The sequence below is a fragment of the Lepidochelys kempii genome, chromosome 2 (assembly GCF_965140265.1).
Source record: "Lepidochelys kempii isolate rLepKem1 chromosome 2, rLepKem1.hap2, whole genome shotgun sequence".
NCBI classification, from domain to species: Eukaryota; Metazoa; Chordata; order Testudines; family Cheloniidae; genus Lepidochelys; species Lepidochelys kempii.
This window is the reverse complement of record NC_133257.1, coordinates 55,098,538-55,126,102: the sequence shown is the minus strand read 5'-3', so window position 1 is coordinate 55,126,102 and position 27,565 is coordinate 55,098,538. Positions and strand designations below refer to the sequence as shown.

Here is a 27,565-nt window from a genome sequence, read left to right as displayed (position 1 = left end):
CAGTTGCATTCCATACAGATGGATTTTCACAGAACCTCTTAAGTCTTCTAGATATATTTGCTGACAACCCCATATTGTTAGGATTAAAAAAAAAATGGATCTCAAATACTGTCATGACAATTTAGAAGCAGAAGTTGCTTCCAACATAATTCTCCAATCAGAAACCTTGACAGCCTGTATGATACCTCAATAACAGTCTTATTGGCTGCAATGTGGACAATTATTATTTAGAATTTATAAAATTATTTTAACAATATGTTTTTATTCACCTTTGTGCTTTGCAAGAATTGTCATGATTTATGAATTCATATGTGGGGGGAAGCCTCCTCCTGATAAATTAGACTTAACAAACTGATTTGAGAATAATAGTATAAATTATTATTATTGAAGCAGCTATTGATGAAAGAACATATTCTGTTGTTGGTGCTAATAGTTTTTTAGAACTGTGTTGAATTTTTTGAAGGTACTTTTCTTGAAGCGGCAAAGAAATGACAATGTAGAAAATAATATTAATCTATAGATGACTGATTGCAAGACTGGACGCTATACTTTATTACAATATAAAGTCTCTCAAATAACGGTTCATGAAGAAAAGAGAGAGAATGCCCACACATTTCCTATCCACTTAGAAGGCATGTTAGAACTAGAAGGTTTGATTTTGAATGTAGCCTCAGTAATCAATGAGCTCCTGTTGGTTAGCCATACAGAAATGAATTAGTGTGATGCTTCCAAAACAGGAGTGCTTCATGTAAAGGATATGGTTGGCAAGCCAAAAATATGACCTTTTTTCAGTGCACCTGTAATTTAGTCTAAATGGCTTGGTAATACATTTGGTGAGCTCCTTTTAAAGGGAGTGTTACAAATCCACTTTATTTGAAAAATAAACTCTGTGTTTGTTGTGGAGAGACCAGAAGGAAGGCGCTTGCCCACAAAAGTAGTGAAACTGCTATAATCTATTAATATAATTAATTAACAATTATTGGCCAAGGGTGTGCTGTGCCTGCAAGCTAAATTGTATCATCTCCCCCAACCATTACTCCCCCAAAGCACCGCCTCAGCATCCCTGACCAGGACAGAAAGAAGATTACTTACATATGTAGATGCAAAAGTGGCCCTTCTATGGCCAAACCTTCACATTCAGCTTATCCCGGTTAGTGAGGAGTGAATTCCCCCTTGGCTTGCAATCACACTAGTACTGGGAGGCCATAAAACCTGCCTTTGGTGATCTAAATCTGAAACCAGAAAACCACTAATAGGTGGAATGATGGGATCAGTGAAGTCTAGCACAGGTCAGGAGATAGACCATTCTGTGGTTTCCAAGGGGATGGACTGGCTTGGGGTGGTGTGCGGTGCGGGGGGGGGGAGGATTTAAATTTGTCTCCCTGGGAACAGCCAGTTTGATGCCAATGGCTGCAGTATCTCCAGTAAGGACTACTCAAACTGATTGATAAAAGGCAGGTATGTTCTCTTTGTCTCTTCTCTGACTGCACAGAAGCAAGCCTGGCTGAATTTTTCTAGACCCTACAGTAACAAATCCGTGTACTGTTTTTCTTTGTATTTACACTCCTGGATGCATGTTGTATGTTTTTTCTGCTGACCTTGTTCAATTTTATTGTCAAGACATTTGGGCTAAATTACAAGTGCATTGAAGGAAGGGACTCCTTTCTTGTAAGTGAAATAGTGGTACTAAAGTGAAATTTACAAGATTCCCATTTTATGAAGTTCTCAAATGGCAAAATTCTTGTAAACTTTGCTTTTCTGTCACTGTAGTGGATTAAATAGATATGGTACGGAAGACGTTTTAAGTTTGTTTGTCCATATTTCAAAATGTCGAGTCATCACTTTTTCCTGTGTGTGACTTCCAGCCTTTTAAATAAAATATTCTTTCATCATGAAACGTGAATAGTAACAAGTATACAGGATATTGATTCCCACAGACTCTTAGGGCCAGATGCTCGGCTGTACCACAGCTCTGCTCTGCACAGCTGAGGATGGGGGAGCAAAACTGGCTTTAAACCACTTCTCTGCTCCCCAGTGCCAAGGGCTCCTAGCATACATCCAGGGATCGCTAAAGTCCAGCATTCCAGTGATGTCCCTTCCCCTCCAGCCACATCCCCCATCACTGAAGGTGGGGTGGAACTAACTAGTTACACTGGCTATGTTCCATTGGTGAGGAGATTGCTCTACTCCAGGGGCATTCCTGTGTAGCCAGTTAAATTGGCTTTTAGGCTACTGTGTACTGCCAGAGCAGTGAGAAGCAACCTTATGAAATGCTGAGATCTGCCCCTTAGTCTCTCAGTTCATTAGAATGGGTTGGCACTTTGTGTGTGTCTTGTTATTTTGGTACTCTGTATTACAAAGGGTTACAGTATTGCCTTCTTCCATGTACAATGCATCATTTGGACCCAGCAGTCACTAGCAGAGTTCTGCTTCATTCTTCATGACTGCTTATTTGTCTTATTAAATTCTCTCCCAATAAAGAAAAGTTTCTAAAACGTTGTAACTGACAAAGTAGAACAGTTCATGCTACTAAGACTATATGCCATCCGTTCTAGCCTTTATTTGTATTATAGTACAAATAGTACGTATTCCATCATTATTACACATATTTTCATTGTGGAGTAAACAAACAGTAGAAGGAATATCAAATAGAGGGTTTAGGCAAACTACATTAGATTAGGAAACAATAAAAAAGGGTTCAACAAAAGTTAAATGAAACAGTAGGGGTCCAAATGAGACTGTATGTTGCTGTACTGTAGCTTAGGTTAGTGCTTTTATTCTAAGTGCTATAAAATTATTTTAACTGCAGTTCTGCCTAAATAGAGATGGGGACCATTTATAAGGAAATAAGCTAATTACGGCTTTCCTATTATAAAAATCTTAAAATAATTATTAAACAATGTTTTCACACAGTTCATTTAAGGAATCAAAAAATTGCCCCAGTAAAAAGATTTTTTGCCGCAATTCTTCTTCATTTTTTAAAAATGAACCTAATTGTCCAGTTTCACAACTTGTTCATTCCTCAGCTACTTTCCTCAGATGTCCTTAGCTGGAGGGAGAAAATGTAGATGGAGTACTGCAAAAAAAAAAGGTGGTTTTCCATGTGTTTGCAGTTTTCCTAAGACACCGTCAAGTCAATCTTATCGTTTTAGTTTTGAGCACATATACAGTAATTCAAGTCTTCATGAATCATGAGTCAGACCCCAAAAATCATGAGATTGGGCTAAAAATAATGAGATTTTGGGGGAAAAAAAGGGTTTGTTTTATTTGCTCTGGTTTTTGACCCATTTGAGTTTTCTGTATTTTATCCACAACCATGAGGACCAGAAATTTTGTTTTTGAAATGAAAACTAAGGTTCTCACATAATCCCAACCTTGCATGAGCTGAGGCTGTAAGGAAAATATGAAATATTGTGAGACTCATGATACAATTTCATGAGCTGGCAACATTGCATACATTTCTGTGTCACAAGCCGAGGCCCAGTCCTGCAACAATGATGCACATCTGGTACTTTACTCATAAGAGTTGCCCCAATGACTTCAGTGTTGACAGATCCAGATCTTGGCCTCTAATACGGTTGCTTTGTACTCTTTGGGCCTGACTGACCAACAGGAGTTAAACCGATGTTAGCTGTGCAAACTATTCAGTACTAACTGCAGAAATCAGCCTTTGCTTGAATTTGATCTGCAGCCATGCACCAACAGTGGTTCATTCAAAGTTTTTGTATGTGGAAGCTATCTTTAGAAGCATTTTGCAATTGTATTTCTTTGTTGTGTTTTGGTTTTGCTCCATCCAGAACTACAGCTTCAGTTCAGGCAGAGCTATGCAAGTGTAGTAAGATTGGAGAAACCAAATGGTATTTTTTCTGTAGCCCTCATTGGTTAAATCTGTTTTCATATGATCAATATGCCTAGTGCATCTAATCAGAAGCCATTTTCCTCTGGTTCCTCACAAAGATACTACAGTTGATCTTTTAGATGTAATTATAAAATACATCCCCTCCCAAAACATAAATTCCAGTAGACCTAGTCCTGTTTCTGTCTTGTTCTGGCAGGCAGTGGCCTGGTATATTTGTTACCTGATAAAATGTTGTTGGGATCCACTTTCATCTTATTTTATATCTGGGTTACATTGTAGCATCAGACTAAGATCCACAGAGCCCATGCCAAGGTCCTCTTTATTCACCTAGTAACTTACTTAATGCCGTGACAACAGAGATGACTTCCAAGAGCTGGTGGCAAGCACCAAGCTTCACATTTTTCTTGATTAAGGGTGACCCAGAGCTTCAGAACAAGGCAAGCTGGTTTGGCCAACTGTGGGTTGATTTGTATCTCTATGGGCATGTGGATGGTGGGCAAACCACTGATTACAAGCGGGAGTGGCTACAGGGTCTGCTAGGTGGCAAGAGCCAGTAGCAGCATGCCGCACTGTGCAAATGTGTCTCTGAAGTACACAAACTGCACTGATGATTTAAACAAGTGACTGTAGATGTAAGTGCACATCTCCTCAAGGAGCAGCTGCAGATGTAAAACCATCTTCCCTAACTCCAGTTCAGATAGGACGTGGTGATCTGACAAATTCCATTCTGTGCCTGATTGAATGGGTTCTGAACACCACATTATTTTTACCTGCAGTCCAAGATGGCTACTAGTCTGTATAATGACCTTGGCTAGAGAGTCTTTTCTCTGTTATATGATTATTTGAGAATATAGCTAGGGTGGTGCTCTATGATGATGCTGGTATCAGTCAACTATCCATCTTGAAATCAGTTAGAATTGCCGGGTGCTCAGCATTTTTGAAAATCACGTATTTAGGTATCTAAATATGGATTTAGGATCATAAATTTACATTCCTCATTTTGAAAATCTTAGCTAAAAGCTAGGTCTCTGATTTCACAATTAGCTGCCCGATTGCCCTTGTGCAAACAAGGAATTTTACATTCCCACGAACTTGTACTGTTTATGAATGTTGTGGCTTGTGATTCACATATGAACTGGACCAATAAGAACATTTGTATTGAATGCGATGCAAGCCAGAGTTGGGAGGGTTCACACAGCTCCCTGGTAAAAAAAAATCAGGCAGTTATGACTAAGCCCTAATATCAGATAAGGTGGCTGTGAAATAGAATACCTCACTTCCAATCCTGACGCAGCAGACATTTGGCTGGGGCAGGGGGGAGGACTGAGGGCATACCTCTCAACCTTCCAATCTGCCAGTGTGTGACACAAGCTATCCAAACATGATAAACAACTAAAATGTGGAACACTTGGGTTCTGTTGTGACTTGTACCATAACTAGCAGATTGCAATGTTTGGTTTATCCATAGAACAAGTTTTTAGGGATGTTTCTTCTCTCAGTGAAGCAAATAAATATGTTCCAGATGTGGGAGGGGAAGAATTTCTGAAGAAGTCTGAATTTCTCAAGGGGTGCCAGAGGAAGGAGAGTTTAGAAATGAAGGTGCGGTCCCTGTTGACAGTTAATACAGATTACTTTACCCCACCTCTACCAAACAATACAATTCATTCAATCTGCCCCATCCTGGCCCTAGCCCTCCATATGCTTTCCTCAAGGCTGTCCTTTCATCTGTTGCTCAGGCAAATCTTGCTCCTCTCTTCCATTCCCCAATAAGGAGCAGAGCCAGCCATATTCATGGAGGGGAGAAAGGAGGTCTGAGGGAGCAGGCCAGGCCAGTGCATTCTTCACAGGGAGAGAAGGGAAGGAGGGAATGGAGGCTCCCAGCTTGTGAAAAGCCCAACAGCTTAGGGTGTGCTTAACTTACTCCTCCCCTCTCCACCTTCCTGTGAATGGCTTGCACACCTTGTGGCCCCCCCACCAGTGGCTCTGGCCCTCAGCTCCCCACAGGTTCCCTGGCACAGTGGCTCCAAGCCCCCAGGCTTTGCAGAAAAGCTAGCCTAGGGTCAGTTACACCTAGCCACAGGTAGAACAACATGCATCCCTGGCAACTTCTCCTCCTAGACCACTCAGTTACCTCTCCAAGTGCAGCCCCCAGAGGCACAGAAAGGGTTTTGCTGTGTCCGGGATGTCACAGAGGCAGATGAGTTCCCCTCTCTTGTAGAAGGGGAAAGTGTTTATGTGGAGGAATGTGGTCCTGTGATAACTGTGTGTATGACAGCAGGGTAAACCCTGAATTAATTTGCCTACGGGTTCCAAGGGTGTAAGATCATCACGTAAATAACTTTTTTAGAGAGAGATGGAGCCACGTGATTGTGGTATCTGTGAATACCAATGACACGAGGCACTGTAGAAGAGAGAAACAGAAATATAGATAATTAAGAAGTATGCTTAAATCCAGAACCTCTGCAGCAGCCCTCTCTTAAATACTGTTGATTCGAAGCATAGGGACAGCTCACAAGTATTTAAGAGTTTCAGTGTGCTGCTGAGATGGTGTAAAGAGGAGAGGTTACGGCACTGAGAAAAGAGAGTCTATAGACAAAGGATGGTCTCCACTTCAACAAAAATGGAATCAGACTGCTAATGAGGAAAATTAAGGTTTGGGGGGATTATTTAAACTACAGCTAGAGCTGGGAAAAGGAGCATTCAGATCAGCAAATCAAGCTTGCTATGCACTGCAGATGTACAAATAGAATGATATATTCATAGTAGGACTCAAGACAATTGAACTGGGAAAAGGGAAAGTGGAGGATAAGGAAAGCATCTACTGTGTTACACTGTTTCAATGAAAAGAGGAATATAAGCCTCTATAACATTTACGAATGCCTGTCTGCTATACTGATACACAAAGCTTAAAAGCAAAATTGGGTGAGCTGGTATGTTTGGAACTGGGAGAAATCCTAGACCTAACTGGCATTTTTCAAACATCCACCTATGCAATCAGCACTATTTCTGTATTTGTAAAGCAAACATCTCTGTGTTATCTGGGCACTAATTGATATTGCCTGCTTTCAAAACCTACCATCTGAAACTCAGCAGCCAACCTGAGGCTCAAATCTCAGGAGTAATCAATGGGACACTCTAATTCCTAGCTATAAACTGCACAGCAAAGATAGATTAGGCTTTAGAGGTAGAAGTGTAGCACTATACAGGAAGGATTCCACTGAGTCGGTTGTAAGAGAACTTTTGGATGATGAGGTAGAATGTGTATGATACAAATTCCAAGCATAAGAATGCAAATAAATAGTGAGGCCATACTTCGAGCAGTGATGGGGACATCTCAGAAGGTTCCATTTAAATAATCACTCAGGTGTTTGGATGCTTACCCAAATTATTTGCAATTGTGATGGGTCTGTCTCTTTGCTCCTTTCCTTTCCTAATGCTCTCTAATTTTTTATAGGAGAGTTTTCCTCCTTCCCTCTGGAGGCAGCAGCAGCACCTGGCCTTGTGTACACTTCTGCTGTGCCTGAGTCAGTATGCCCCGTTTCAGTATGGTTGTTCTGACCCGTTACAGTTCAAAGATTAACAGCAATTGGTCCTGCAAGTATTACAAATTGTAACCATGTTGTATCTGGGTTAGGTATGACTATTACAGGAGTTTTCTTGATGGGAAGCATCTTTGGTAAAGATGGTTACACACATACAGTTATTACAGCCTTGTTTGAGTGGCTGGATAGAGGACTCTGCACTGTCTTCATAAAAGAACCACAGAGCCCATGTGATCTAAGTATCCAGCCAAAGCAGCTCAAATTTTGAATTGTGAGCACTGAATACTTTAAGCCATACTTGCTGTGAACCGTTTGCAAACAGTCCATAATCTGCTGTATGTTGACATAAAACATTTGTGAAATAATTCTGAACAAGCAAACTTGTGAAAATACTTCTGTGCCCACATAGTTCAAAAAGAAACAAACACAAAAATGGGATCTAAATTCAGTTATTCACCGCAAATAGTTCATCCAGTTATGCAGGTGACACTGAACATCAAGAAATGGGAATTTTAAAGATGGAGACAAGTAGCTGGATTATATGATGAGGTGTAGTATGAGAATGTATTCAGGTCAAAAAAAGTATCCGTTAAAAATGGAAATCTAGCCCAAGTGATGTTAATAGAACTGAACATAAAGGTTGGCTAAGAGGAACAAATAAGGGAAGATGAATAGTAAAGACAAATAGCAATTATTTAACTATTACAGAAATAGAAAGCCTGGAGGGGAGTCACTAGGTCTGCTAGATCAACATAGTGTACAGGAGTCAATCAGAGCGGACCAGGAAATAGCAGAGACACTATTTTGTGTTGGTCTTCATCAAAAGATAACTGCAGGAGAAATATTCTTTAGACATTATTTCAGGGAGATATTGTTAGCAAGAGAGAGAGATCCAAAAAGAGATGAAGGGAGAAAATCAGAAAGTTAAATTGTGAGTCCTGAATGGCATACTTCAGAGAGTTTTGAATGAACTGCTAAATGAAAAATCTGTAATGTGTCATTTTAATTAATCTACAATTATATAAGATGAGTGAGGAGTGGTAAACATTGTGAACTCCTCTTTAGAAATGGTTCTAAGGATGATTCTGGAAATTTCAGAAGATAGTTCTAACTAGCAATTGTTTGATGTAATATAGCAGGAAGGAGCCAGCTTCGTTTCTCTAAGATTAAATTGTGCCTTGCTAAAGTGTTGGAAAGAGTTAACAAAATAGTGGATAATGAACAATTGGAAGATATAATTTATATAAACTTTAGAGGCTATTAAGGAGCCATGATAACTATGAAGTGGCAGGTAAAGGATTAAAAGCTGGTTGTGAGATAGGAAACAGAGTAGAAATAAATAATCAGTTCTCAGCATGGAAAGAGGTTAAAAGTAGGGTGTTCCAGAGATCAGCACTAGAAAAAATGGTGTTCAATATATTTATTAACAACCTAGAACAACAGATAAATTGTGAAGCAGCATTTGCTGCCCAAATAAAATTGTTTAGGATAATCAAATCTAGGGAAGATTGTCCAGGAAGGACCTGGTAAATGCGCAATGGAATGGTAAATGAAGTTCAGCATAGATTAGTATAAGATCATCTGCATTGGAACAAACAATTGAAACTACTTATGTACACTGAACACCTGATGCAACTTTTCAAGAAACCTATGGAAATATCATGTACATCTCCATGAAGATATCTGCTTCACGTGCAGTGGTATTCAAAAAAGAAAATATATAGCTAAGCAATATTCATTAGATCGGGAATAATAGAAAATACTATGGTGACAAAGGTAGTATAAGTAGGGTCCTACCAAATTCAAGGCCATGAAAAACATGTCACGGACACTGAAATCTGGTCTACTCCTGTGAAATCTGGTCTTTTGTGTGCTTTTACCCTATACTATACAGATTTCACAGGGAAGACCAGCGTTTCTCAAATTGGGGGTCTTGACCCAAAAGGGAGTTGTGGGGTGGGGTTGGGGGTCACAGTATTGTTGCCCTTATTTCTGTGCTGCCTTCAGAGCTGGGTGGCTGGAGAGCAGCAGCTGTTGGCCGGGCGCCCAGCTCTGAAGGTAGTGCCCTGCCAGCAGCAGCGCAGAAGTAAGGGTGGCAGTACCAAACCACACCATCCTTCCTCCTGTGCTGCTGCCTTCAGAGCTGGGGGCCGGAGAGTGGCGGCTGCTGACTGAGGGTCCAGCTCTACAGGCAGAAGTGAGGGTGGCAATACCATACCAGGCTATCCTTACTTCTGTGTTGCTGCTGGCGGTGGCTCTGCCTTCAGAGCTGGGCTCCTGGCCAGCAGCCACCACTCTTCAGCTGCCCAGCACCGCCGCCAGGAGTAGCAGTGCAGAAGTAAGGGCAGCAGTACCGCAACCCCCTCCGCCAACAATAATTTTGCAACCCCCACAACAACTCCTTTTTGGGTCAGGACCCCTACAATTACAACACTATGAAATTTTAGATTTAAGTAGCTGAAATCGTGAAATTTACAATTTTTAGAATCCTATGACTATGAAATTGACCAAAATGGACCGTGAATTTGGTGGGGCCCTAAGTATAAGAATCTATAGAATAGACATAATAGCTTTATTTTTTAAAAGTAGTACATGTTCACCTTTAATATGGCATTCAGCCTTGGTCACTTCATCTCAAGTAGAATGTTTAAAAAATAGCATCCAGAGAAAATCAACAAAAATTACAAGAAACAGGGGGCAGAAGAGACAGTTTACATATGAGGAGATATACTTCAGGTATATAAAATAATGAATGGTATTGAGAAGACATACCAGTGGCTCCTATTTATTCTTTTCCATAAGACAAGAACAAGCACATAATAGGAGCCTGATACAAAGATCATTGAAGTCCAGGGAAGACTCCTATGAACTTCAGTGGGCCTTGGATAAGGTCCCAAATGATGGATAATGGTTAATAACACAGTGTATGGGAGGCAAGCTTTTTTATTTTAAATAGCCTTGATATGGTTTTATTAGTCCTTATGGCAGAAAACACGAACGCTCTCCATACCCTAAGCTGATGGGAGAAACAGCAGATTCTGTGAACTGTAATGGCAGCCAAAAGACAAATACAGATGAACTGGAAAAGTAAAACTACTCTCAACATAGATTCATGCTTCAGTGCCTTTTTGGAAGTGGCCAAAAGTGGCTCTGCTTTTGCATAATAAATGATTAACTGTACATCTCTAATCACATCTGGAAAACATTGTTGGTGTTGCATTCTGAACAGCTGACATTCTCTGTTAATGGTTTTTGTCTTTATAAACTGCTTTTTGCTTCTTGCAAAACATTTGATGAAATATCAACATAAAAACAAAACAGCAAAGTTATCCAATTTTATTGAAAAGCAGTTTAAACTAGAATTAACTTAGCCAATAAAATGTTCACACATTTACCACACTCATTACCAGACATGATACCTCTCCCAAATCAATTCTCAGAATGGGGGAGGGAGAGTAGAGAGTATTCCATCCAACTGAGCAGCTGCCAGAGTGAAAAAGGCACTTCTGCATCTTTACTTCTCCCAAGGACATTCCCTCTCCCTGCCCATCACCTGGAGGTGGAGCCTGTGGTGGTAAACATTGTAAAAACAAACCGAAACTTGGACAGATATGATTACACTGCTACGGTGAATCTCCTCTATCTTCCAGCTGCAGGGAGAGAGAAAATACTCTTCCTTGACAACAGCAAAGAGTGGGAAAGGGAAACAGAACAGAAGAGAGACCGCTCCATTGATCTCCCAGGAGTCAGGAGGAAGAGACAGAGTGGGGGCAAGTGTGAAATGCTGAAAATGTAGTAAATGCAGTAAATGGGTAGCATGGTGTGACATTAGTTGGCAGAGTGCCAGCACCAGATCCTCCTTTGATGAACAGATAGCGCCCACACTGGCAATAAGGTGATTAAAAGAGGCAGATAACCTTCTCATTGTCAGCGTAGGGCCTAAAGACCCCGTTGGCTCCTGCCCACTTCACAGACAGCCGGCATGGAGAGGGGAGTTGATAGGAGGAGACCTAACCTAGTTCAGGGCTCACAGGAAGGAGAGCAGAGCAGTGCTTTGCTTCTCTTGATGGGAGAGAAGGCTGATTGCAGCTCAAAGGCTAAGCTAGCTTGCTGGCTGGATAAGCCCCTGCTACAACGGACGACCAGATCCCAAGGGATTGGTAGAAGCACACACTGTTTGGGAGACAAGCCCTAAATAGAAGAGTGGACAACCCTGTTTGTGTGATGTTTGTGGTTCCTGATTTCCTGTGGACCTTATCATCCCAGAAGGCGTAGGAATGTGCCTTGGCCAAAGGGGCAAAGCGCTGCTACCTCAGACCTCTCAGAGTGAATGATGTGCTGGTGGAGACCCGCAACTGGGTGAGTTCTACCCTCATGGGCCACAAGAGGACACTGCAGATGCAGTGCAGTCACAAACTTGGTGGAGAATGTGGGCAGAGATCTAGCCCATTCAGAAGGGAGCAGGTCAGGACTACTAAAAAAAACACCTAAGGAAGTGACTATACCACCGTATGGGTGGAGCAACTACTGAAATCGATGGCATTGCAGAATACCATCTCTAACAGCAGCAACACAGCTCCTACAGCAGATGGCTTCCCACCAGCAGCAGCTGACAGGAGACTTAACCACAGCATCTGGTGCAACAGTTGGTATCCTGTTGCAACACCCTGCAACAGCTAAGCCTTCCACCATGGACCGTTGGGAGCCTCAGTGCCCATCAGACCCATGAATATGGGGCCTGAAAATGATCCACTGGCCTTTCCTGAAACTTTTGACTGCAGAGACATGAAGAGCGGGACCCCCTGGGATCAAGGTGTCTGCTCCAGGTGATGGGAAACCTGTCTAGAGTGTGTGTGTGTGTGTGTGTTGGGGGGGGCTTGGCAGGGGTTGACATCCTGAAGATACCCTCCCAGGTCCTCCTTTGCCAGGGTACAAGAGGCATGGAAAGTTGAGGGGGGGTCAAGGACAGCTTGGAGTAGGAATTGGGTCTGCTGGGTGGGACTCAGCACAAGAATCCACATTCTAAAAGGGGAACAACCTGGGGTCCAGAACAGGGAGGGCCCCACAGAAGGGTCATAGAATCATAGAATATCAGGGTTGGAAGGGACCTCAGGAGGTCATCTAGTCCAACCCCCTGCTCAAACAGGACCAATCCCCAACTAAATCAGCCCAGGTCAACCGAGGGGCTGGGGGTAGGTCCCGATACAAGCTAACAGGCTCAGGACATTTGGTTTGCATGTGGCCATCCAAGGCACAGGTAAGACTGTCTGTTCATGGAATCTGGTTATGGGCAATTCAGACAATCCAAGAAGTTTTTGGAAAGTGTAGGGGACAATTTCCTGGTGCAAGTGCTGGAGGAACCAACTAGTGGCAGAGCTCTTCTTGACCTGCTGCTCACAAACCGGGAAGAATTAGTAGGGGGAGAAAAAGTGGATGGGAACCTGGGAGGCAGACACCATGAGATGGTCGAGTTCAGGATCCTGACACAAGGAAGAAAGGAGAGCAGTAGAATATGGATCCTGGACTTCAGAAAAGCAGACTTTGGCTCCCCCAGGGAACTGATGGGCAGGATGCCCTGGGAAAATAACATGAGGGGGAAAGGAGTCCAGGAGAGCTGACTGTATTCCTGAGGTTACAGGAACAAACCATCCCAGTGTGTAGAAAGAATAGTAAATATGGCAGGCAACCAGCTTGGCTTAACAGTGAAATCCTTGCTGATCTTAAACACAAAAAAGAAGCTGACAAGAAGTGGAAGACTGGACAAATGACCAGGGAGGAGTATACAAATATTGCTCAGGCATGCAGGAGTGAAATCAGGAAGACCAAATCACACTTGGAGTTGCAGCTAGCAAGAGATGTCAAGAGTAACAAGAAGGGTTTCTTCAGGTATGTTAGCAACAAGAAGAAAGTCAAGGAAAGTGTGGGCCCCTTACTAAATGAGGGAGGCAACCTAGTGACAGAGGATGTGGAAAAAGCTAATGTACTCAATGCTTTTTTTGCCTCTGTCTTCACGAACAAATTCAGCTCCCAGACTACTGCATTGGGCAGCACAGCATGGGGAGGAGAGGACCAGCCCTCTGTGGAGAAAGAAGTGGTTCGGGACTATTTAGAAAAGCTGGACGAGCACAACTCCATGGGGCCGGATGCGCTGCGTCCGAGAGTGCTAAAGGAGTTGGCGGATGTGATTGCAGAGCCATTGGCCATTATCTTTGAAAACTCATGGCAGTCGGGGGAGGTCCCGGACGACTTCGACTCCCTCAGGGAACGGATGGGTAGGATCCCCTGGGGGACTAACATGAAGGGGAAAAGAGTCCAGGAGAGCTGGTTGTATTTCAAGGAATCCCTGTTGAGGTTACAGGGACAAACCATCCCGATGTGTCGAAAGAATAGTAAATATGGCAGGCGACCAGCGTGGCTTAACGGTGAAATCCTAGCGGATCTTAAACATAAAAAAGAAGCTTACAAGAACTGGAAGGTTGGACATATGACCAGGAAAGAGTATAAAAATATTGCTCGGGCATGTAGGAATGAAATCAGGAGGGCCAAATCGCACCTGGAGCTGCAGCTAGCGAGAGATGTCAAGAGTAACAAGAAGGGTTTCTTCAGGTATGTTGGCAACAAGAAGAAAGCCAAGGAAAGCGTGGGCCCCGCAATGAATGAAGGAGGCAACCTAGTGACAGAGGATGTGGAAAAAGCTAATGTACTCAATGCTTTTTTTGCCTCTGTCTTCACTAATAAGCTCAGCTCCCAGACTGATGTTAGGATGTTAGGAAGAACTTTTTCACTAGGAGGGTGGTGAAGCACTGGAATGCGTTACCTAGGGACGTGGTAGAATCTCCTTCCTTGGAGGTTTTTAAGGTCAGGCTTGACAAAGCCCTGGCTGGGATGATTTAATTGGGGATTGGTCCTGCTTTGAGCAGGGGGTTGGACTAGATGACCTCCTGAGGTCTCTTCCAACCCTGATATTCTATGATTCTAAGTCTGGATTGCACAGGCCCTAGCATGATTGCTGGGGCCAGCTAAAGCTGTACCTGTGAAAGGAAATGGGATAGAAGTAATGGGACTAGTAGACTTGGTGTGTTGCCACACCCTTGTGAGGGAATCTTTGGTACTGACTCCAGGGCCTTTCCAGGGCACACGGTGTGTGCCGAGGTTTGTAAAGCCATATTCCAACACATAAATTCAGCTGACTTTCGGGGAAAATACAAGGTCCCTAATGGTCAGGTTGGTTGCATCTCTCACCTACTCAGTCACTTTAGCCTGAGACTGGAAATATTTTGGGGACCTCCTAGATAAATTTTCAAGACCTCTACAAAATATGGGGGCACTAATACCAGCTTCCCCAGAGCTGAAGGCTCAGTATTCAATAGACCGTGCTGGCATAGGGGAGGTAGCTGGGCCATATAGAGGGAGTTCCAGGAAAGTAGAGGCTTCATTAGAAGTACCCTAGTCTCACACAAAGACATGGGTTGCCCCCTTAGAAAACCTGATCTGTATATCAGATTCGAGTAACTTTGTTGAAGAGCAAAAGAGAGATAAGACTTTAAGCCGGGACTATAACAAGCAGCCATTGTTAATAGGGAGATATTGGACCCCCAGCATGCTGAGATATTTCCCCATTTGAATCCAGGGCAAATGGTCATTCCTCCTGGAGAAGAACCGCAAAACAGGGAAGGTCCAAATCCAACTCCTGGTTCCCCAACCCTACCACAGGTAAATCTGGTGTTTGGCCCTTGCTGGACCATTTGCTATGCTCTTGGGCAGGGAAGAGAACCTAGTCTGGATCCTGGTCTGATTTTTCTGGTTTGGGGTGTATAAGGAGATCCCAGACTTCTGAGCCTCATGCCCTGAATGCCAATGAGATGCATCCCAAGGACTGGTGAAGGCTCCAGTGGTCTCTCTCCTTTTGGTCAATACCCCATTTGAGAGGATTGGAAACGGACCTTTTAGACCACTTGAGAAAAGTGCAGCCGTGTATATCCTTGTAACTGTGGATTATGCCACAAAATATCATAAATGCAAATGTAATAGCAATGAAATTAATAAAGATCTTTCCCCCCAGTAGGGGTGATTCTGGGAGATTCTGATAGACAAGATACTAAAGGAGTTGTACAGACTACTGAAGATCAGGTCTCTCCAAATTTCCACTTCCCATGCCCAAACAGATAGGTTGGTAGAGTGCTTCAATGAGACACTAAAAAAATATGTTAAAGAAGTTTGTTGCTACAGACTGTCTTCACTACGGTCCTTTGCCCTCCCTCCCCATCACACCTTTGCAGTGCAGGAGGTGCTGCAGTAATCCACAAACTTCTTCCAGCCTAAACTGTTGTATGGGAAACAACCTTAGGGGATTCTGGACTTAGTACAGATTGTGCTATAAGTCCTCACCCTTCACCAGAGGCTAGTTGCCTTAGGTATCTTACAAGGGAGAATCTCCTGAATACCCGGAGTGCTCAAGAGACTGCCTACAACAAAGGGACACACCTCTGAGTGTTCAGACCCAGGGATCAAGTGTTCTTGTTACTCTCTAGTTTGGAGACAAATTTTTTGGCCCACTAGCAGTGTCTTATGAAATTATTCAGCAGGTAGGACTATTAAATTATGACATTAGACAGCCTGACAACAGAAAAACAACAAATTTACCATATCAATCACTTAAAGAGGGGATTTGATAGCTGCTTTCAGCTACCTGAGAGGTGGTTCCAGAGAGGATGGTTCTAGACTATTCTCAGTGGTAGAAGAGGACAGAACAAGGAGTAATGGTCTCAAGTTGCAGTGGGGGAGGTTTAGGTTGGACATTAGGAAAAACTTCTTCACTAGGAGGGTGGTGAAACACTGGAATGCATTACCTAGGGAGGTGGTAGAATCTCCTTCCTTAGAAGTTTTTAAGGTCAGGCTTGACAAAGCCCTGGCTGGAGTGATTTAATTGGGGATTGGTCCTGCTTTGAGCAGGGGGTTGGACTAGATGACCTCCTGAGGTCCCTTCCAACCCTGATATTCTATGATTCTATGAAAGCCATTGAAAGTCCAGGAGGGCCTATTTATAGCTTGCTACCCTCCAAAACCAGAATTAGGGCCAAGGAAAACCGTTATCTCATCCCCGGGATGGTCTGTATTGGACAAAAATCTCATGCCAGAACAGAAAGTCCAGGCCCAACAACTGGTAGCTTCATTCTTGACAACATTTTCTGCCTGGTTGGGGCAAACCCACGTCACCTCCCACCACATCCAAACTGAGTCTGGACAATACGTCTAGGAGACTCCACAGCCTCTTCAATCCATGTTGAACCTTGGAATGACTGAGGAGTCCTATAGGGAATGAAGGAGTCCAATCATATTGATCCCTAAGCTGGATGGGAACACCCAATTTTGCATAGACTTTAGAAAAGTCCATGCCATCTCAAAGTTTGATGCATACCCATGTTGCATGTTGATGAGCTACTGCATCGGTTGGGCAAGGCTGAATACATTAACACCCTCTTGCAAAGGGATACTGGCAAATCCCACTCACTTTGGAGTCCCTAGAAAAACAATCTTTGCCACTTCCTAGGACCTGTTTAGTTCCAGACCATGCCATTTGGCCTATATGGGGCTCCAGCAACATTCTAATGGCTAACAAGTCAAGTCCTCTGTCCCCACAGCAGTTACACTGTGCTTACTTCAGTGATGTTTTGGTCTATACCTGGAACTGGGAAAACTACATGAAGCAGGTAGTTCCTGTACTCCAGTCCCTCAAAAAGGCTGGACTAGTGGCAAACCCCAGACAATGCCACAGAGGCAAAGATGAATTACTTACCTAGGGTATACCTTGCTATGTATGACCTCTTGTAGATAAGGTCCAAGCCTTGAAGGATCTGCCCACGATGACTTCAGAAACACCCGTTTTGGGAACTGGTGGGATACTGCCTCAGGTTTGAATTGGGGTTCTCATCTACTGTGACACTTCTCACTTATCTGCTCAAGGACAGCAGCCTCAGAAAGATGTGTTGGATGGAAGCCTGTAAGAAGGCCTTTCAAACATTAAAGTCTCACCTCTGTTGGGAGCCCACTTTATACAGCCTGAACTTCATCAAAGAATCCCTCCTACAAACTGATGCTTCTGAAGTTGGGTTGAGGGTTGTCTTCTCCTGGGTGGTCTTTGTCGAGGAACAACCCATTCTCTTTCTGAGCTGCAAATTGTTCCCAAGAGAATTGTCCCTGTTATTAAAAAAAAAAAAAAAAAAAAAGAGGGCATAGTAGTGAAATAGGCCATGGAAGCACTCTGATATTACCTTCTAGGCAATGAATTCACTCTGATCACAAATCATGCTACTATATGATGGCTCCATGTTACGAAAGATACCAACCGCTGACTGATGAGGTGGTACCTGTATCTCCATCCCTTCTTGTCCCATGTCCAGCAGAGGGCGGGAGTGCTCACCTAAATGCATACTTTTTCTCTTGTGGTGGAGGATGATTGGTGGGGGAGAGTGGTGCCCCAAGCAGCATCCTGAGGACGAGGGTGATGTGATGGGATAGTTAGGCCTCATACAGGCAATAAGGTGATTAATGAGGCAAATAGACCCCATACTGATAATGAAAAGATTAAGAAGAAGAACCTATGTACTCAGCTGGTCCCTGCCCTACTACACATACAGCAAATGTCAAGTGCGGTGAGAGGAGTTAGAAAGAGGAGATCTAGCCCAGGTCAGGACTAACCAGGAACGAGAACAGAGTTCTGCTTCTCTTGATGGGAGAGAAGCATGGTTGCAGCCCAGAGATACAGCTAGCTTGTTGACTGGGTAAGCACATGCTACAAGGGACAGTGAGACATTGGTACTGGAAGAAGTATGGAGTGTCTGGAGACAAACCCTGAACAGAAGTGTAGTTTCCACTGAAGGTTCGTTGGACGATCCTGGTTTTAGAATCATGGAAAATTAGGGTTGTACGAGACCTCAGGAGGTCATCTAGTCCAACCCCCTGCTCAAAGCAGGACCAATCCCCATCTAAATCATCCCAGCCAGGGCTTTGTCAAGCCTGACCTTAAAAACCTCTAAGGATGGAGATTCCACCACCTCTCTAGGTAACGCATTCCAGTGCTTCACCACCCTCCTACTGAAATAGTGTTTCCTAATATCCAACCTAGACCTCCTCCACTGCAACTTGAGACCATTGATCCTTGTTCTGTCACCTGCCACCACTGAGATCAGCCTAACTCCATCCTCTTTGGAACCCCCCCTTCAGGTAGTTGAAGGCTGCTATCAAATCCCCCCTCACTTTTCTCTTCAGCAGACTACACAAGCCCAATTCCCCCATCCTCTCCTCTTAAGTCATGTGCCCCAGTCCCATGATCATTTTCGTTGCCCTCCACAAACTCTCTCCAATTTGTTCACATCCTTTAGTTGTGGGTTTTTTGGTTCCTGATTTTGTTTGGACCTTAACACATCAGAAGGGGTAGGACTGAAATGTGCCTTCATAAGAGGGCAAAGCACCACTATCTTGGACCTTATAGAGAGAGCTACATACTGGCAGAGACCCGCAGCTGGGGTGAGTCATGCCCTGACAGGCCATAAGGGGTCATTGCAAGGTCACACCTCCATTCCACCACAATTTAAATAAAATGAGCTTAGCACCTCTCAAATAGCCAAGTACCTCAAAACAAAATGGTGCAACATGGAGGGCACTTTGATACCTGCTGTACCATTTGGTCTCCATAACAGCCACTACTTTATTATAATATCGTTTTCAAAAATACCCTCCGTAGCAGTACTTCTAGACATGGCAAAGCAGTTATGAAAACAAAGTAGCTAATTGACTAGTACTATTAGGTGATACCCAGAAACATTGTCTTTGAGAGTAAAGACCTTTGAGGATGACCTTAAAGAGCAGTTGGGAGTGACTACAGATAATTTCCAGGCAGCTCATCTTCTGTAAAAATATAGTATCGGGCAAATGTAATGTCAGATTGTTTGTTAAAATGTCTGTTTGGTAATCTGTGATGTGTTTGGTATATATGGAGCTATTCAGCACTGATGATGGATTCCCCCTGGACTGAATCCAATGGAATTACTAGGGTAAATAATTCTTGAACATTAAATTATCATGAGCTATACAGATTTGTAAAGTATATGTTAAAATGTCAGGTAATACTGTCCCCTTGCTTAGGTATTCTTTTCCCATAAATATTTTCTATTGTAAGTAGCCATAGTCTACTTGAATGTTAAAAACAAACAGAACAAAACACCTGTGGGTAAAATCCTGGCCCCTGCAGAAGTTAATGGCAAAACTCACATTGAATTCAGTGGGACTGGAGTTTCACCCTGTGATTTTTTCTTGTCAAAATGCTTGCTTATGGCTAAATCCTGCAAACCCTTACCCATGGGAACGGCCTCACTGATGTGACTTCTTGCCTGAGTTGTAGGATCAGGCTCTGGGTCTGTTCTGACATGTTGAGTTAGAAATTGGAGACAAAATGCTGGAAGAGTTGGGACTTGAAGGACTAGGAGCCTTCTTTACAACAGATACCTGCTTCTTATTAGTCTGTCAGGCACAGACTAGCCTGACTGAAAAACTGTAAGTTGATTGTTTCTCTGCATTTTCCATCCGAGGTCCAAGATGAGGAAATTATAAACAATGTACTTGAAAACAAAGGAGAACAACCGCTATATAAAATACAGCTAAAATCTTGAACCAGCTCATTGACCCAAAAAGCTAACCATCCTAGTCCCAATTTGGGAGGTTTAAGGATCCCAGGAAATACACATATTTGTGAGGATGTTTGTATGAATAAAATTGCAGTAAGAGAGTCAGGGGAACTTGTCTCCTAGTTAATTGTTTTGGAAATATCTGCTAAATTAATGCAATTACTGTAACCTAGATGCAAAAACAAAACAAAACAAAAACCTCTTCCTTAACTTACATTTCATTTCTCTTAGATACCATACTTATTTTTCCTCTTTATCCATGGTTGTTTTCCCTTCTTTCACCTCACTTCTCTTTCCCTGCATTATATACTGTCCTTTCTTCTCTCTCCCCCACCTCCTATTCTCTCTCTCTCTCTCTTTTCTTTCCATCCCTTTAACTTCTTCCTCTTTCCAAACCCCTGTTAATTTGTGTTTTCTCCCACTTGGACCTGCTATTCAGAGGTGCTGAGCACCAACAACACCCTTTGATTTCTATTGAAGTTTTGGGTGTTAAGCATATTAAATATCTGACCCCTAATAAATGTGTAAACTACCCCATAAACTTGTCTTCTTCTCAAAGCCAGATTAATTTATCCCTTGCTCAGCATCATATTTAATGCACTTATGTCACCCATCATCCCACTCATCCACAAACAACTTTCTTCATCTTGCCCCCTTCCCGGAATTTCTCATCCACAACCATTCAGTCACCCATTCTTAGTAAATCACTCACAATTGACCCAGAAGAAATAGAGGAGCCAAGGCTTGAAGAGGAGCCTTTAGCTGTTGGTTGGTGGGTGGATGGAGTAAAAGAAAGCTCCCAACAGCTTGAAAGAGAGCTATACCACTGGCCAGGATTGGAGACAGGAAACTCACTCTGCTGATCCATAGAGGAGGCTCCTTCTGTTGACTAATAGGGGAAAAAAGGAAGTGACCTGAATACCTGGTCAGAATGGCATCCTCAAATCACAGGAGAGAAGATTGTGTCAGCTACACCCTGACCTGCTCCAACTATGGAGGCCAGCTAGGTCTCCAGCCCCATCCTTAACGGTGTCATTGTGCTGCTGTGGATCGAGGGAACTCTTAGCCCATTTGCTCCTCCAGTTACCATCTCCAACAAGCCATGCAATGCCAAGGCCTGAATAGCAATATCTGTGCAGTTTTATTATGCATATGTAGTATTCAGCTTTGTCTGGTTAAGACCTCGATCATGCAAGTGGATCTACGTAGGCAGAACCTTATGCGTACACAAAATTGCATTGACTTCATTGGGATGGTGTGTGGTCATATGGATCTGCCCACACAAATCCCATTGCAGGATTGGGACCTAAATCTGTAACTTAATCTATTGCTGTATAGGACATAGAAGGTATATAATAAAACACGGAGTGCAGTATTAGCTAGTTAATGTTGCTTTTGAAGCCTTTTTCATTTTTCATCTTTAATGTGATTCTAACTGTGCATTCTGCAGACTGCACTAGAATTGTTTTTTGTATTTGGTTCTAAATCAGTTGTAGGAAAAAAGTTGATAATAGTTAAACTCAAGAGACCCAACATCAAAGCGAGTTTTCAATGTCTAGATAAAATAAAACCAGGTGTGACAAAAGATATCATATTACCATAGTAAGTGTTATTAAAACCATTTGAATCCTATGATCTGTTTATTTTCAAAGCTGACATTTGTAAACACATATAGGTAGAATTCTTGTAAATTTAAAACGGAGTGTTAGGACTTGCTCTTAAATCTGAAGTGCCATCATATTGCATTTTGCTGCATTTGTTATTCTGAGCTGGAGCCATCACATTTTAAGAACTGAATGTTATCCATCTTGGTTAAAATATGAAATAGTAATTAATAACTAATAAAATATGCTAAAGTTTATATTTGTAGAAAGTCAGCACAGAAGTGCATGAGAGCATAATTTGGTATTTATGCCTAAGAGTTACTCTCTAATGAAATTCAATAATTATCAGAAGGATTATTCAATATTTATCCCCTTTCCTAATTTTAACAATTTCTTTTAAGTAGAACAACTGTATTTTCATCTTATTCCTTTGATGAACCTGGTGACAGTTCGAACTTGCAGCAGTCATAGACACAGTTGCTACTATTTCTGAGGAATCTATGAGCAACTGCATTATCATTTTTTATCTATGAAATTTCTTTCTGAAATGAACACCATTCATATTTCTGAAATGAATGCCAAATGTATGTTCTAAAAATGAGTGCCTTTGAAAGCTGAGGCAGCCAGTTTATACTGTGCATAATAATGATATTAATTTTTATGGTGTGTATAAGTTACATTTTGATTAGTTTTTTGCATGATTAAAAATTTGCAAAGCCTTTATGGCCCCCAGGAGCCTACCTGTAATAAACAGCTCTCACCTTCCAAACCATAAAACAGGTCTGCAGTACTTGAACATTAGAGCTAATTGCCTTGCTACATCAAAGGGGGTACCAGAGGACTGAGAAAAATCACAGAAGGGAGGTGGGGTGGAGGGGGGGCAGTTTCACCTCTAAAGGTTATGTGTTTGTGGCTTGGTGGAGCCATGTAAAGTTATGGCCTCAGAACTGCTGTTTGCGATTAAGTTGATGGGGAAAGTCTATCCCACAATCTCTCTCTGCTGCTGACACAGAGTCTTTGTTCACATTCAGATTTCTCAAACTGTTGCCAGGGTCAGGCTGAGGTCAGACACCACGATGATGTATAGGAGAACATGTCTGGGAATTTCTCTCACACTTAAAACACATACCAGAAAAACAGGAGAGCACCCTGCAAAAATTGTCTGATGAGACCCAGATGATACTGTAGCTTTTCTTTTAGTACCTTCATAATTTTCTCGCTCTTTTCCTGACACACACACAATGGTTTATTAATGTGTGCCACGATAGCCCGTACAATTTTATGTCCCCTCAAGATAAGGACACTCAGTAGCACTTTGACACTTCATTTTCCAGCCCAGGGGGAATGGGCCAGTAAATCTACTAAAAGAACCAGTGCATTCATTCCCAAGGATGAGTCGAAAAGGAATTGCAATAGGCTGTTTTAGGCCATGGGGCCTGACACTGGATATGAGCCTCATGTGTGTGCACTTGGCATTAACACAGCCCAATCCAGTCATGATCACAGACTCACAGCATCCAAAACTGTGCTCCCCTGCCACCCTTACAAATACAGCCTCACTTCCAACTGTGACTAAGATGCCTACCATGTTTGATTAGCAATCATCACTGAGAGAGGAGGTGGGGGGAGGGAAGAGGCTAAAGCAGCAAGAAGTGTGTTTCCATTTTGATGGTAATTTTTATATATACATTTATTTTAAAAAGATGTGACTGCCTTTCTTTCAGCATTGTTTTAAAAAATGGACATTGATGTTGAGCCCTCTGAGGCAGAAACACTGGCAAGTTCGTGCCAAACACATTGCTTTGATTTTTTTTTCTTTAATTCAAAGTTGCAGCTGAATTCTTTCCTTTCTAGTTTACAAAAGGTTTTGTGTAGAGTTTTGAATCTGATAAGCACGCTACTGTCTTTCTCAGGGTTGTTTGCCTAGATGTACAGTTTCAGTGCTTGGCTGGCAAGTAAGCCACTAAGTAGCAATTTTTTTTGTGCTCAGCTGCTACATATGACAGAGGATATTTCATTCTCTTGTCAGAATGTTATTAATAAAACATGGGGTGCGGAGAGGGCCACTATTTCCCCTTTCAATCACTCTAGCATTTACAATGAAAATTTTATGCAGTGTGTAATTTTCAGTTAATGCTTGACACTTAAAATGTCGGTAGCTGCATTTTGTGTGGTTCCTGAAGGGTTAATTGTATCATGTTCCCTGCATAAAAGCTCTGCTTATCAAAAGTGAATAGAAGAGTGTATGCAAATGTGTGTCTGTGACCTTTTGCCTTTCCAGGGTTAATTTATATGGTCATTAAAGATTTTATGAAATTGAGCAGCCTGGTGCTTCAAATCCTATTTTACCTTCACCTCCTAATTTATATAATTCCTACCTAAACGGGAAATATTATTATTATTTTTTGGTGCTGCAATGAAAGCAGCATGCCGTGCTGTAGGGAGTTGCAAGTCTGGTTATCTGGCATTGCTCAGATTGCTAAAAATTCATTAAAATGTGACATCAGCACAGTGAGAGACAAATGATCACAGAATGAAAAGGAACAGTGGGCCTTTCACGGATTAGTGCTACACAGCCCCAGCATAGAAGCTAATTGCATAAACAGATTAATCCACCAGTAGCAGCATAGCCAAGATTTGCAGAATAATTAAATAGGGTTGAGTTACTGTGAAGATTTCCATGTAATCTAGCTTGTGTGAACACGTAAGTGAGGTGTGGGTAATACTGATTCCTTAAGAGCAATATACTATGTTGTATCATTTACCCTGTATAGCTCCCCCTGGAGACAAAATCTGAGAGTTCTCCAACAAAGCCAAAGGTTTATACCTAATATAGAACTTACATACTGCAATTAGCCAGATACTGCTACACTAATAGGATTTATTTTTGAGTTTCTTTCTCCTTTTTTGGCTTTAAAATTCATTTTATATGTGAGGGGGTTTTTTTGTTCAATACTGTGTGTGTGTGTGTGTATTTTTATACAAAGCACTTGTAGCCAATGAGAACCAAATGAGAAGCTTTAGATCTGTCATACTGGTGAACACTGTATGGTCTGATAAAGTCATGTTTGTAATTTCTGGATAGAATCTGAAATATTGCAAATTTTTCATAATTCATATCAGATCACTTGGAAGTGCCATTCTTTTTCTCCCCCTTCATTCTCCCCTCCCCTTTCCTTTGATTCTGTTCTTACTAAAGGCTGTGTTTTTAATTGATGTTAACTGGTCACTAAGTTAGCTCTTCTCTGTGCTTATCCACAGAAGAACAAGGTGAAGATACAGAAGGGTCTGCTAAAAGTACATCAGTGGCTGTTGCTGATGATAAAGACACAAGTGAGAGAGACACTAGTGAAGGCAAAAAAGCTAGTAAAGACTCTGGTAAGATGCTAGAATGTTGTCCTCCCTTTCCTTCCCCCCCCCCCTTTTATCCTATTAAATGCTCTTTCATTTTAAACTGTCTGGACATTCCCACTACTATTCATTGCATGTGCATTTTGCATGTGATTTCTATCAGTAGCCTCCCATTGACCTATTTTTAATCATAACCATCTGACAGGATAGATGCGGATAAGTTGAAGAATATTACAGGACGACCAGTGAGATTATTTTTTAATCAAATCAGTTTGTGTGCTTGTAATTTTTTAAGCGCCTTTCATTAATCTTAGCTGTACTTGTGATTCCTCTGATGGCATATTAATTTTTCATAAGCATAGGATTAGATACCACTTGAATTCTTTTTTCTCTGCAATCAAATTTGGTCCCTCTTGTAACCCTAAGAATGTGAGGAGTGGGGTTATTATTATTGTTGTTGAAGTTGGGTTTTTGTTTTCATTCTTGCCATCTGACCACTTACAGTCAAGAATCTGCCCTCTTCTTGGGCATTTATTTGAGGCATTTAGAAAAAAAAAAAACCAAAATCCAGCAAAAAAGATTACAGATGATTCAGCCTAAGAAAGAGGAAATATCATTGAAAATGGATTATGAGTTAGGTAATTTTGATCTCCTGGAATAGACAAATCCCAGTAATGAAAGCTACTGTCTTTGAAAACAAAACCCCTATGTCATGACATTTACTTGTGCACAAACAAACCCAGGGCCAGCATCTGGTGTAGAAACCCAAGGCTTTTTCTGTATTTGATTTGGAAAATATGTGACTTCATCCATGTTTTTTATGTATGAGATGGAAATCTATGGTCGTAATGAATATTACATTGGCTACTTTTGCTGCACGCTATACCTAGTTACATTATGTTGGATTCATTGAAGCAGAAGAAATGCTGAAACAGGTTGAAGCCTATTAGTTTCAGGTAGTCATATATCTTTTCCCTGTATCCCAATGACAGCAGCATATAAAGGAACTTGTATTCTCCATAACGACATTTAGTTGTACAGAAAATATCATTTTACGTGCACATTTACTTAAACCCGAATTAGCCCATATTTGTAATTCACTCTACATATTAAAAATTTTGGATTTATTCAAAATATTTATTGATGGCCCTTTCTATATCAAATTAATTCAGAAGACTGCTTTAGGGATTAAAGCTTAGTTTAAGTTTGCTTGTTGACATGTTGAGGTCAATATCTGTTACAGTTTAGACCTCAGCTGCACTTCAGTTGTTTTATTTTTGAGATCAAGAGATTGCAAAAAGGCTGCTGATGACAAAGATGATGTTGAAGAAGAAACTATGTTGTGGTTTAAAATATATATCCCCCTTGGCTGGCTCTTTGACTTGGAAAGAGCTGTCTGCAGCACAGTAAAGCCATGCTCCTAAGCTGACTTGGGTCTTTTCCGCGTTGTCTAATCAGTGGGTCATCCTAAAAATGCTTCAAGGGAAAGGAGACAGCCACATTTCCTATCATTTGCTCTACCTAGGGGGCACCGGAATCCACTTCAGAGGACTTTTCTGCCCACTCTTTGTAAAGCAAACTCATTCATACTTGTGGAGGCAGGAGGAAGGTATTAAAGGTCCAGCGGCGAAAATGGACTCTGGAAGAAATAGTGTGGGGGAATTCTCAAGATTCCACTAGGATTAGTCTGTCATAAGAGCCAACTTTAATTGGGCAAACCTATGCCCAGATGCCTGCTGGGTGCAGTACAACAAAAATGGCATAATTGTGGTGCACCCCAGTGTCAGTAATTACAAAGGTATCTCTGCAGTATGAGCCGTATAAAAACAAATGTCCTCATGCTTTTCAGCGTCCACAGAAAACAATTTATACTGTAAACTCTTAAACTGACCTTTTAAAAACTTTTGTTTAATTTTCTAAATTAATTCTGCTTATGTAGCACTCATGCCAGGGTCTTAATTCTCAACTCAGCTGACAAGTATTTCTAATGACTGAATAACTGCTTATATATAATTGAATGTTAATTTGGGCTTTCTCATGAATTGAGTGTTGCAAGTCTTGCCAAGAGAAATCTCAGGAAAACCAATAAATTAATCACAATCTTAACAAGTTAGACAGGAAAGCAGTGTGACCCCTCTTTAGTATGGAATCTATTAGAGGAGAAAGGATTAACATGTTATTTAGTAACAGTGTGTTTGTGTAAGATGTTGTGCTGTATTGCTTACCTTATCTCAAGGACTGGAGCTTTCAGAATGAGACTTGGCAATATGAAAGTTATATTTGTTGAATATTCATTCAGAACAGAAAAGCCTACTAATGCCTCCTTTATATTGTCATTTAAATCTAGTGCCACTTTAGATTAATTATCATCCAAATTACAGCTCTATGCAATGCAAGAATTAATATGGAATTTATCCAGATTAATACATTTGCATTGAAAATATAATATGTCTCTGCCATGGCTAAGGGGAACACTTTTTAATAAGGTAGTAAACATGAGGAAGGATGGAAATTAACCTTCATTAT

The 27,565-nt window shown here is 41.7% G+C and overlaps 1 protein-coding gene across 3 annotated transcripts in view; it reads left to right on the top strand.

Annotated features, from left to right (window-relative positions):
- The window catches only part of ZFHX4 (zinc finger homeobox 4), a 173,868-nt gene that overhangs the window by 122,057 nt on the left and 24,246 nt on the right, over positions 1–27,565 (top strand). For 2 of the 3 annotated variants that reach the window (XM_073330765.1, XM_073330766.1), the window contains exon 5: positions 24,950–25,066. The exons of the other annotated variant lie outside the window; for it this stretch is intronic. In XM_073330765.1, the coding sequence (XP_073186866.1) occupies positions 24,950–25,066 (117 nt within the window). The remainder of the gene's footprint in view (positions 1–24,949; positions 25,067–27,565) is intronic. 3 annotated transcript variants of the gene reach the window in all.